Source organism: Rhamphochromis sp. 'chilingali' (assembly GCF_963969265.1).
Source record: "Rhamphochromis sp. 'chilingali' genome assembly, chromosome: 11".
Classification (NCBI taxonomy): Eukaryota; Metazoa; Chordata; class Actinopteri; order Cichliformes; family Cichlidae; genus Rhamphochromis; species Rhamphochromis sp. 'chilingali'.
Window position 1 is genome coordinate 19,559,924 of NC_137938.1, and position 11,718 is coordinate 19,571,641.

Below are 11,718 nucleotides of genomic sequence, written 5' to 3' on the forward strand. Positions count from 1 at the left end.
GAAAGTTAATGAACATGATTGGTATTCTGAGTACTGCATTTCATAAATTGTGCTTGTGTGTTGATATTGTATTATACTTTAATTTGTCCACACATAATATATTGTAATAGTGTTTGGGGTGCTGTGTCTTCATAAAATTATATTAATTCAAAAGACATTTTTGCAGATAATGAATTTTTCAAATAGACTTTCCTCTTTTTGTAAAATACTAAATCTTGACAACATTTAATGTGAATACATATTGCATATCTCTTTTTATGTAGAAGTATGTATATTTAATTGGTGATTTACTAGTTGTTTTGCAACATTTCTTTTATGTCTTTTTCAGATGTACATACTTACTAAACAAGACACCATGGTGATTTTTATTTACCCTTATGCAGAAAGCAAAATACACATCAATATTGAGAACCTCTTTATTGGAACAAACTATCACCAGTTCTTCAGTTCACAACTGCATTTTATTCTTTCAAAAACAATTAAAAACTATGTTTATTTCTAATAGCACAAATATATATTTATTATATTTGTAAATGATTGTATGTAACTTGTCTGTTCCAGCTGCTTACCTGTTCATGTTATAGGGAAGGTGGTTGTTCTTATTCTTAAACTGTACATTATTGTTGTTGTTGATTCTATGTGTGTGCAAATAAAACGAAACAGAAAAAAAAAATACACCATGATTTTTTTCCAACTGAGATTTGATGGTAGCAGTGCACACGTACGTGCGGTGTGTTCGGATACAGTGTAGCTTTTAGGTTGTGCTGCATAAATAATCCATTATTCATATACCGTGTGTAGCTATGATTTATATTCACTAAACTTTGTTTCTTTCTTTGGGCAAATATTTTATGTTATAAATATCCTAAAATTAATGCTACCTTGACTTGTTACAAGCAACAACAACAACAACATGTTTTCTTTTCTTTCTTTCTTTTTTTTTTTAAGTCTTAGCAGCTGTTTCTAATTTTAACAGATCAAACTAATTTTAGCACTCTGTCTCCATCTTTGGGGCAGTTGTGTTAATGCACATTGAAAATCATGGCACTTCCATTGGTAACCCCTGACACTTATAAACATGGCTGCCATGAAGAAAGTACTACTTGCTGTTGCTGTTGCTGCCTTTGCAGTTTTCAGTGGACACAGGTTCCTTAAACTGAAGTAAGTTCTGTTCCGACAAGAAAATCTGACGTCATATGTCGCATTAAATTTGGGGATTGGCAGCACAGATTGTAAATGTTCACAGCTGTTGTTTGCTAAAGCACGTTGAAGTGTGGCCAATGTTTTCATGGAAAGACTTAACAAATGTATCCTTGGGCTTCTCGAGCAGACTTTCAAACTGTAATACTGATTTGTACTGCTTCTTTGTAATGGCTCTGTAAACTTCTTCCGCAGGGAAATCATGCTTGCTTCCAGAGAGATTCCAGTGAAACACCTCAGCTGTCATTATTTGCAGAATATTGGTATGTAATCTTTGTATTCATGCTCGTATCTTCGTTCTGGGGTTTGCATCGTGAAAAATCACCTTTAAACTGCGTTTAACATGTGGCATTAGCTGAAGGGTCTGAAGTTCACACAACTGTCTGTAGAGCATGCGTCACCAAGGCATGACATAAGACTGTGCTCTCTGTAAGAACTGAGAAGGGGAAAAATATTTATTGATTTGTTTGTTTGTACAGAATATGGGGCAGAGGATATCACCATACTGAAAGATGGACTGGCCTTCATGAGTACGGTATGTTATTAATTTCATGGGCAATTGTTTGTGTGATGACCTCTTGAGCAAAGCCCCACATTTAGAAAAGTTTCTAACATGTAGTGTTTACGGCTCAGGGGTTGAAGTTTCCTGGATTACATTCGTTTTCTGATGAACCAGGGAAAATGTATGTTTTGGATCTGCTGCACCCGAAACCCACGCCAGTGGAGCTGCAAATCAGCGGAGAACTGGACCTCAGCTCGTTCAACCCACATGGCATTAGTGCATACACTGATGAAGCAGGTGAATAATGGCATCAAATTTGTTATTATTTTAAGTAACAGAAATGTATTCGGGTTGTTTTTTTTCATTGTACCCTTATGCACGCATGCATAGGTTTGTAAAGTTAGAAGGGCTGATGTTTTGTTTTTGTTTTTTTGCACACCCACGTGCTACACACAGTACTTGTATTTACATAAGGCAGATATACAATGTAACACAGCTTTTAACTGCAGCTAATTTTGTGTAATATTGTTGTTTCTCTGGAAAGTCTGTGAGCCATGTTGTTTGTCGTCTTTTTTTTGGGGGGGGGGGTTATTTTTTGGTATGCCAGTAATTCTGGACTAAATGACATGAATGGGTCTTTGAGTGGTGACTGTCATAGTACATTTAGGGCAGTATACCTTACACTGTTACTGTGACATAAATGAACTAAAGTCGTCTTGGTTAAGTCTCTACAAGCTTTGCACATGTAGGTTTTGGAAATGTATCTAATTTTCCAAATGGATCTTCCCAGACTTGTTCAGGAACACGTCTGAAGCTCCTCTAGTATTGTCTTGGCTGTAGTCTTTGGTTCTTCATGCTGAAGGTTCTCCATGGCCATAGGCTTAAGACTTTTGTACCTTCATCCAAGTTTTCTTCAAGGACTTGCCCCTTGCTTCTGAACAACACCCCCTATAGCATGATACTGCTAATATCTTTCACTGGTATTAGCTTGGTGATGTTCACCATAGTGTCTAGTATAAATTTTGGATTCATCTGGCTAGTGATTATGTGTTGCATATCCATCTGCTTTATGAAACATCCTATTGTGTGGACCAGTCTTTTCTGGAATATTGTCTAAAATGAGCAGAATACTTTGTATCAACAGTGTGAGATGCCAAAGGTTAAAGCCCAGTGACAGTGAAATGCATAAAGAAATTTGGGGCCTTATGTTTACAGCTATATTATTAATAATTTTAATTAATGTAATGATGCAAATATGATCAGTATTTTCGTTGCCTTTATTCATTTTACTTGATAACAGGTTTTGGATAAACGAATAAGAGGAGACGGTTACATTACAGTGTCTTTGACACATATCTGAGATTTTCCTATATGTGCCAAAAACATCTCTGTGTAGTAAAAGGGAGTTTTGTGAGGCTTTGATATTTTGTCTGCATTTAGTTTGTCCCCTTACTTAAGCATAAGATCCTGTTGGGTCAGGCTATAAAAAAAGTAAATTGCTCCTTACTGCTTTAGGGAAGGAAAGAAGGTGACAATTTACTATGAGTCTGCAGCCTAAATTGGTGTATGTGCGTGTCTGCCTTTTCTTTTCTTTTTTTTTTTTTAAATAAGCTATTTTAGTTGTTGTTTATTTCCCTGAGCACAAACATGACTGAAACACTAAGGGAAACCTACGTTTCCTCCACACAGCAGGGTTGACAAGACTTTTCTTCTTCTCTGCAGATGACTCTGTGTACCTGTTTGTGGTCAATCACCCTCATCACAACAGCCAAGTAGAGATCTTTCGTTATGTTGAGGAAGACACACTCGTGCACATAAAAACCATCACCCACCCCTTACTCCACAGGTATGAACTGTATGAGAAACCTTTTAATGCCTTATTTATTGGGGTGGCTGTGGCTCATCCCATCATGTAAAGCCTGTGTGCCAAATGTCCTTGGGCATGATACTAACCCCAAGCTGCTCTCCGATGCATCCATCAGAGCATGAATGTATGCAAATGTTAGATAAAAAGCATAGGGGAAAAAAGTGCTTGTGTGACTGAGGCACGTTTTATAAAACGCTTTGTGTGCTTGTTGTTCCCCATGTTTTTCAGTGTGAATGACATTGTTGCAGTCGGAGTGGAGAGCTTCTACGCCACAAATGACCGCTACTTTCACAGTGATGCACTTCTGCTTATTACTGTCTTTTTGGACTTAACCTGGTGTGACGTGGTGTTCTACAGTCCACACGAAGTGAGGGTGGTGGCCGATGGTCTGCGGTCCCCAAACGGCATAAACATATCTCCTGACAAAAGGTTAATCTCAGTTCGTTACACCAATCACTGATCATGTATGTGTTGATTGAGTTAAATGTCTGTTTTATTTCAGACAGAAATACAACAGAAATAACAGAATACATTGTAAATTAAGTGAAGACATCGAATTGTCATCCACATCTCTATATAAAACACAATTTAGATTCTTGAAAAGGAGTGGGATGAGATTTACAGTTTGTTATTGTAACATGATTTTTATTTTATTTTATTTTTTAAACACAGGTACATATACGTTTCGGATATTATGGATCATGACATAGATGTTTTTGAAAGGCAAGAAGGGGAACAATTGAGGTACATCAAGGTAATAGTGTTGTGTATTCTAAAGTCACAAAAAACAAAAACAAAACAACAACCCAAAACTCTCATATCTGCGTGCTAAATGTGAAGCTAAGCCCAGCCTAGTGTTGCAGTTTTTACCCCTCAGCCGTGAGAGGTTGAGGGGGTATTGTCATCACCCCATCCTGTGGGCAGAGTGGATGCCCAAGTGGAGAATGAGGTGACGTACGATACCTTAGGTGAATCTAGTAAAAACGAGTTTAAATCTCAATGACCTCGAGGTCAAAGATTAACTTTCCTGTAGCCTAGAATTTTAAAAATGTATACCATAGGTACATCTGCTAGTAGGCTGAGGGGTATCAGTGACAGCTGCCTGTACATTTTTCATAATACTGTAGCTTCATATTTAACATGTAGACATAAAAATAGCACTAATCGTTTTAATTCTGCTGAATAAGAAAGAAGTTCTGTTGCAAGAAGAAAAAAAAAAAAGAAAAAAAGAAGGTTGGATTGTTGCTTTAACGTCATACACAAGGACAGAATAATCAGGTTTCATTTACAGCATGTAAACAACATGTGATGCTTTCAGTCTGTAGCTGTTGGATCACTTTGTGACAACATCGAGGTGGACCACAAGACAGGTGACGTATGGCTGGGTTGTCACCCAAATGCCATGAAGTTGTCAAGCTATGATCCTGAAGATCCACCTGGCTCTGAGGTTAGTTTGTTTAAAAATAAAATAAAAACATTGCAGCTAGATTTTTACCTATTCATTTTATGAATGTGTCCTTCAGGTGCTCTGGATCAAGAATATTCACTCAAAGCAGCCAGTGATGAGCATGGAGTACGCGGATGATGGCCATGTCCTTATGGGCTCCAGTGTAGCAGCTCCTTATGAGGGAAAGTTGCTTATTGGCTCTGTTTTCCACAAAGCCTTATACTGTCTTCTAAAATAATGCCGTTGATCACTGTTGCTTAATGAATACAAATGTTGTAAAGGGATGAAAAAAAAAATAAAAAAAATTAAACATATTTTTTGCCATTTATAAAAAAATAGTGACCTTGTAAGACAGGAAACCATTCGACTGTCAGCTTTTGTTCCTGTAGATGCCATATGCAGTGTCATTTCCACATTTTGTTCTCTCAGTACATTAAAGCAGCATACGCCTTTGGACAATTCTTTTACCCTTTCTCATCGTTTTCCAACAGCAATTCTTCTTCAGCCACCTTGGAAATCCTAAACCTAGTCTCCCCCCCATCAGGATGCTCTACAGTTTCCTCTTCTATTTTGGCAGGTCCACTGAGGGCAATATCACAATCTTCTGAATCAGCAGCACAGCTGTCCTTTTGTTCCTCATCAGTTTCCACACGCACTTCAGGGTCCCCCATGCTTTCTTGCAATAACGGGAGCATCTCGTCTTTTGTGTCATTGTCCCCCTCGGCCTTTGCATTGAGGAATACTTCGCTGATACTGATCATACGTCTGCGCCTTGGAGAGTGCTCCAAGTTGTGGATAGAGGTGCCGTGGAGGTCACTGCAGCTCTTTGAGCGATTCATTTTGTCTGCTGGCGCTGGTTTGTGTCTTCTCATTCCAATCTCTTTTATGACAGTATTGTAGTCTTCCTCCTTTTCAGATAAGAAGCCAAAGATGTCAACAACGTTGGGCTTTACATTTCCATGTGGCTTGTCCTCTAAAGACACTAGCTCCTCATGATAGAAGTTTCTGTGCCTGCGTTTTTGCCATTTTTTCTTTAGTACTTTGGAAGCGTCAACTACCATGTGGACATTCCAGCTGAAGAACAGGGACAGCCAAGCTAGGCCCATGCAAATCCATAATTCTTTACCTACTATGTAGAGGCGGGGGTAGTTTATGTCTGGATTTACACCTAAAATGAGTTATGGGCTAAAATTACTTGGATATCCTCAATTCAGAAATTCAAATTGTGCCAAATGTAAAAACCTACCTGCCACATAATCTCCAAAGCCAACTGTTGTGAGTGTGATGAAAGAGAAGTAGAAACCTTCTAAGTAGGTCCATTGTTCCATGGACATGAAAACAAACGGCGGAATCACCAGATGCACCAACAGCCCCCATAGAAGGAACAAGGCTATACAGGTATACTGGACTTTTTTCTGACAAAACAGAGGAAAAAAAAAAATTATTTGACACTGAAACTTCATAATTTCAGATAAACACTAATTGTTAGTCAGACCTTACCACTGATATGCCTTTGTCTATCATCACCCCAGACAGACGCTTGGCCCGGTCTCCAAAGAATGAACCCAGCTCACTTATCCATACCAGACACAGAGGGATCCCACACAGACCATAAAGGATGCAGAAAATACGTCCACCTTTTGTCCTGGGGGCAATATTACCATAACCTGTAGATACAGTGAGAAAATATTCAATCACACCAGTCCATGATTTGATAAGTATTTTAGGAAGATTTTCCTCTTCTGTTTGTTCTATCAGGGTCACGGGGAGGGCTGAAGCCCATCCCAGCTACCACAGGGCGAGAGGCAGGGTACACCCAGGACACACTGCCAGTCTGTTGCAGGGCTAACACAGAAAAACAACCATAAACCCAACAATCATGCAACCCTCATGAGCAAGCACTTGGCAACAGCGGAAAGGAAACACTCCCTTTTAACAGGAAGAGCCTTCAGCAGAACCAGGTTCAGGGAGGAGCAGCCAACTGCTGTGACCGGTTGGGGGTGAAGGGAGGAAAATAGGACAAAAACACTTTGGAAGAGAAGCACAGATCAATAAAAGCTAATGATTAAATCCAGGGTGGTGTATAAACACACAGTGAGTTAAAAGAAAAGTGAATGAAGAAAAAAATACCCTCAGTGTATCATGGGATGCCCCAAGCAGCCAAGCCCTGTTGCTGCATAGCTAAGGGAGTATTCATGGTCACCTGATCCAGCCTTATGATAAGCTTAAAAGAAAAAAAAAAACTTTCCTTTTTGATAAAGTGTAATCTAAGTGTAGGAAAAGTAGGGAGGGTGTCTGTCTCTCTGCTGCTTTATATATGGAAAACAAAGTCCTAGAAGACTCTTGAACTAAAAAACAATGAGGATTAGGATTTACCGTCTCAGTTATGCTCTGGTTTCTCTTTATAACGTTCTTTATTGGACATTTTGCAGGAAAACTCCAGTGCACAAACATTTCAGATCCAAATCACGATAATTTCCCAACTTTTGAGACAAAGCATTTCCTGTTCTGAAACAGTCACAGCATCAGAGTACCCATAGCTTCATCCCTGTAGTAACTGTTGTGAAGCTTATAATGTGTCTTATAAACAAACAATCACAATTAGGCCCAGAGAAATGCAGCTTTTAGTGAAGAGGCATCGTGTTACATGAATATTATCCCAGCCTATCCAGCTTCGAATATGAGAGGCGGGGTACACCCTGGACACATCGCCTGCCTGTGGCAGGGCCAGACATGTTGTTAAAGCAAGTCGATTGGGCGTTCCTGAGTCAACCCTATTGCCAAAGAAATGGCAGCAACCAGAAGAAGAAGAAGAAGAAGTGGATGCTATTACAACATGAACATGAAGTGTGTCAACTTCTGAGTCTTTCATACCTATAGTGGTGACAATGGAGGCAGCGAAGATGGCAGAACTCCCCCAGTCCCACGGACTGCGATCCTTGTCCCCGGAGATCGCCACGCCTTGCCCGGCAGCCTCTGATACTACCTTTAGAAAGTTAACACAATCAATCAGTCCCAGAAAAAAAAAACATAAATCTAATACTTCTGCTACTACTTTACTTATTTATTTGTAACCGAATAACTGGAAATATTTACAACTCCTCAAAGTCTTAACTAAAGGCTCAGGCTACCGACGGGCACGCGTTGTGCCAGCCTTTATGTTTTTGTTCTGTCCTTGATGTTGCATGGCTGCTCCACACCCAGCGCACACATCAGTGTTTTGTTTGAAGTTTCACAACTTTTCTGTGCTGTTAAATAAGAGGATTTTCACTTCCCCCGCTCCCTCTGAGAATGTTTAGCTTGATAGTTACTCTTTACACGTTTGCATTTCTGTTCAAAATCACGTAAAACCGGTTTGATACATCCGGACATGTGGAGGCAATGACATTTTCCTTTCCTTTCTAATGTCCACGCTGGAATGTAAGATAAGCAATACAGTATGTAACGAAATGAAGCCTCTGTAAACAAAAGCTCGACTTGTTACCTTTACATAGAGATGGGTTCATCATACCTTCAGTATCTCAGTCAGATTCTCTTTAGTCAAGTTAAATTTCTTCAGAATGTCTTCCTTTTCTTTAACATAGAGGTCTCTGGCTGATTTCCAGTTTCCTTCTTCAAAAATTTGGAATATCGCGCCTCCAATCGACAGATAAAAAATTATACACGAAGTTAAAAGCGGACCTTTATCAGCCATATTAAAGTCATAACTTCAGTCCGAGCACGCTGACTAAGTCACATTCCCGCAGAGGGCTGTCCTAATCCTACCTGGCCTCTTCCTGGTTAACATAATGGGTTCACAGCTGGGATGGAATTAAACTCAGAACAAATAAAAAACAAAACATATACATGTAAAAATATATGTATGTGTCTTCTAATTAGATCAAGTATAGAAAGTCTTAAAAAAACAAAACAAAACAACAACTTAAAAAACCCAAAATTGGTCATAATCAGTTAATAAGATAAGATAAGATAAGATAAGATAAGATAAGATAAGATAAGATAAGATAACCTTTATTAGTCCCACACTTGGGAAATTTGTTTTGTCACAGCAGGAAGTGGACAGTGCAAAAGTTATGAGGCAAAAATTAGAATACAATAAGAATAAATACAGTACACAGCTGTACAGAATAGAATAAAATAAAATACTATATACAGTAGAATAAAATAAAATAAATATACAATAAGATAAAAATAGAATACAAATACAAATACAAATACTATATGCAACTGAGTAAAAATACAACGATGACAGAAAGGATTATTGCACTTAATGTGATATTATAGGTTACGTTCTGTATAATGATAACACACACACCACTTTTATAAGAATCATAGCTTCTAAGCTGTTAGGCTTTCTTAAAAAATATGTTTATTTTTGTTGCTTTCTCTTTATTTTTTGACCAATAGATCTTTAAGTTGATCTTGTAGACCTTGCTGAGTGTACGTCAAATTTTAATAGATTGTTAAACTGACCTCCCTCTTTATCACTACAAGGTTTTTCTTTCATTTTTTTTTAAATCAGAATTAATTCAAAACATATCGAGCTATGGTGTTGACAGATTGAACGACACGCGCGCAAATATTACCAAAATCATAACCTTTTTGTGGGATAAGTAATAGCTAAAGTGGAGAACTAAAACAAAATTATATTATCTAACCACTTCCGCTTTAATGAAAACGTTCAGCAGGGGGCAACGTGACTTCATTAACGCCGTTCCACAGTGTGTTTAGGGAAACGGTCGCTCTTATCTTGTGCAGGAGTTAAATGTTTCCACACTGGGCGGATCCTGGCTGCTTTGTGTGATAATAAGGGTTGAAATATTTGCATTTGAAAACTAAATAGAATTTCAAGTTTCCTTAAATTTATAGATTACAAAAATCGAATCTCAATTCAAGCTTCTTTTTTAATGTTTAAAGTCGTTTGAAGTGAATGTTCCACTCCACATCACTGGAGTAAATCTATAAGGCCGGGTATGTTATAATATCCTGCTGGGACAGAGCCAGCATAGACCTCTGGGCTTTAGGTAACGCGGCGACAGATGCTCCAGCTGCATCAGCTGTTAGATTGAGGTCTATTGCACCTTTTGGGATTTCACTCTGCATTTTAAAGAAGACATCCCAGGTCATCAAAGGGCGCTGTCTATTTGTGAGGGCTGATTTAGTACTCTGTGCATTCACTTACTCTAGGGGACCAATGCAAACCCATGACAGGCCGTGACAAGAGGGAGCCATTTATTTATTTATTTGTGTATTTTTTAGAGGACACACGATAACACATGAGATCAGAGGGACAAATCATGCAGTAACACGACTTTTATTAACTCCTGATACATATACAGAAACACGTCTCAGTAAATATAAAAGTTCCTTGGTGACTGTAAATACCACCATTACCTGCACTTTCACACATGCATGCACAACAGCGCCTCTGTGTGGAGTCAGCTGTAAAATAAAAACAAAACACACAGACACAAATAGAATCAGAATCAGAATCAGAATACTTTATTGATCCCTGGGGGACTTATGATATCACATTGAAAGTTTCCAACAGTTTACTAGAAGAAGCTGTTCAGGTACTCAGGCCCTAAAGTTGTCATATAGTTGGCAGAGCAGCCCCGAGTCAGTCCCCTCAGCAGTGCCGCTTACACTCATCTGTAAAGACAGGCTCAAACAAAAATGTCTTTGCGTGTGAGAAAAAAGATCTTTGCTTTACAGACTGTGTGAGAACTAAATAAGAACCCCATGAGGATTTTGAGCAAAGCTCCCACCTCTGATCTCCACCCATCACCAGTACTTAGTGCTTCGTCATTGTGACTGCGTCACCGCCTCCCTGTGGAAACCCCATCGATACTTTCCAACTAGTCTTGAAAGTAAACACCGGAATTATGGCAGCAAGCTGAAGGTGGAGAAGACGCACAGAGGAGACTGCTACGTGTTCAGGTATGACCCGCAGTCTTAGACACTGCTTGTGTTTAGGTTGCACACCTTTTTTTCACCTGCAGGAGCTTTTCGCGGCGTGTTTTCTTCACGGCGGTGGTTCGTGAAGAGTTCACTGCAACGCATTTAGAAGGATTATGCGAGGTCAGGAGTATTTGTAGTAAGGAAAACAAAAAGATAAGTAGAACTGCTGACCTACTGCAGTAATATGACTTCATAACAAGAAAGAAAAATGCCTACAAATGAATGCAGAGGTGTGTCGTTAGGCTGCTCCCAGTACCTCAAACCTCCCGGGCCCTAAATACTTTACATACTTAGCATAATAGGAAGAATGCAGGTAGCAGCAGTGGTGTAGTAACTGTGTAAAAACTCAACGCCTGTTTGTTAATGTGGAGAAAAAGAAGCCGAGAAAGAAAACATTTGGTGATGTAATTACTTTGAGCGGACAGCTGATAAGTCACCTATAACCAGGCCCATTCCCCTTCCTTTCATGTGCTTCAAATGATGCTAGCACCGCATGCTACTTCTTAACAGGCAGTGCCATTTATTAATATCATGTATAATATTATTGTCTACCTCAGCTTTTAACTAAATCCTTAAAATCTGTACTGTTTAAACAGAAAAGTGTTTTTTTTTATTGATGCACTTTTGTCCCCCTCTCCCTCTTTCTGTCTTGACCTGGTCACTCCATCTGCGACTGCGCATGCATTATGAAATGACCTTCTACGTGGATATAATGTGAGTATTATCCCATTTAATTTGAAT

General features: G+C 38.9%; 2 protein-coding genes across 2 annotated transcripts in view; one reads left to right on the forward strand and one right to left on the reverse strand.

Annotated features, from left to right (window-relative positions):
* Nucleotides 1-5,254, forward strand: part of LOC308406015 (uncharacterized protein) — a gene marked incomplete at its 3' end in the record, with an annotated part of 9,965 nt that extends 4,711 nt beyond the window's left edge. Inside the window, exons 10-18 of the mRNA XM_080896823.1 lie at nt 1,075-1,161; nt 1,396-1,463; nt 1,680-1,735; nt 1,834-1,999; nt 3,425-3,548; nt 3,798-3,998; nt 4,242-4,323; nt 4,888-5,016; nt 5,093-5,254. Of these exons, the coding sequence (XP_080752949.1) occupies nt 1,075-1,161; nt 1,396-1,463; nt 1,680-1,735; nt 1,834-1,999; nt 3,425-3,548; nt 3,798-3,998; nt 4,242-4,323; nt 4,888-5,016; nt 5,093-5,254 (1,075 nt within the window). The remainder of the gene's footprint in view (nt 1-1,074; nt 1,162-1,395; nt 1,464-1,679; nt 1,736-1,833; nt 2,000-3,424; nt 3,549-3,797; nt 3,999-4,241; nt 4,324-4,887; nt 5,017-5,092) is intronic.
* A 225-nt stretch (nt 5,255-5,479) lies between these two features.
* Nucleotides 5,480-8,785, reverse strand: LOC308405007 (potassium channel subfamily K member 5-like). The gene is made up of 5 exons (XM_080895373.1): nt 8,528-8,785; nt 7,891-8,002; nt 6,517-6,683; nt 6,263-6,431; nt 5,480-6,184 (listed from the first exon to the last, which is right to left on the reverse strand). Exons 1-5 carry the CDS (start codon nt 8,708-8,710, stop codon nt 5,481-5,483), a joined length of 1,335 nt encoding a protein of 444 aa, XP_080751499.1. The 5' UTR covers nt 8,711-8,785; the 3' UTR covers nt 5,480.
* Between the last annotated feature and the right edge of the window lie 2,933 nt (nt 8,786-11,718).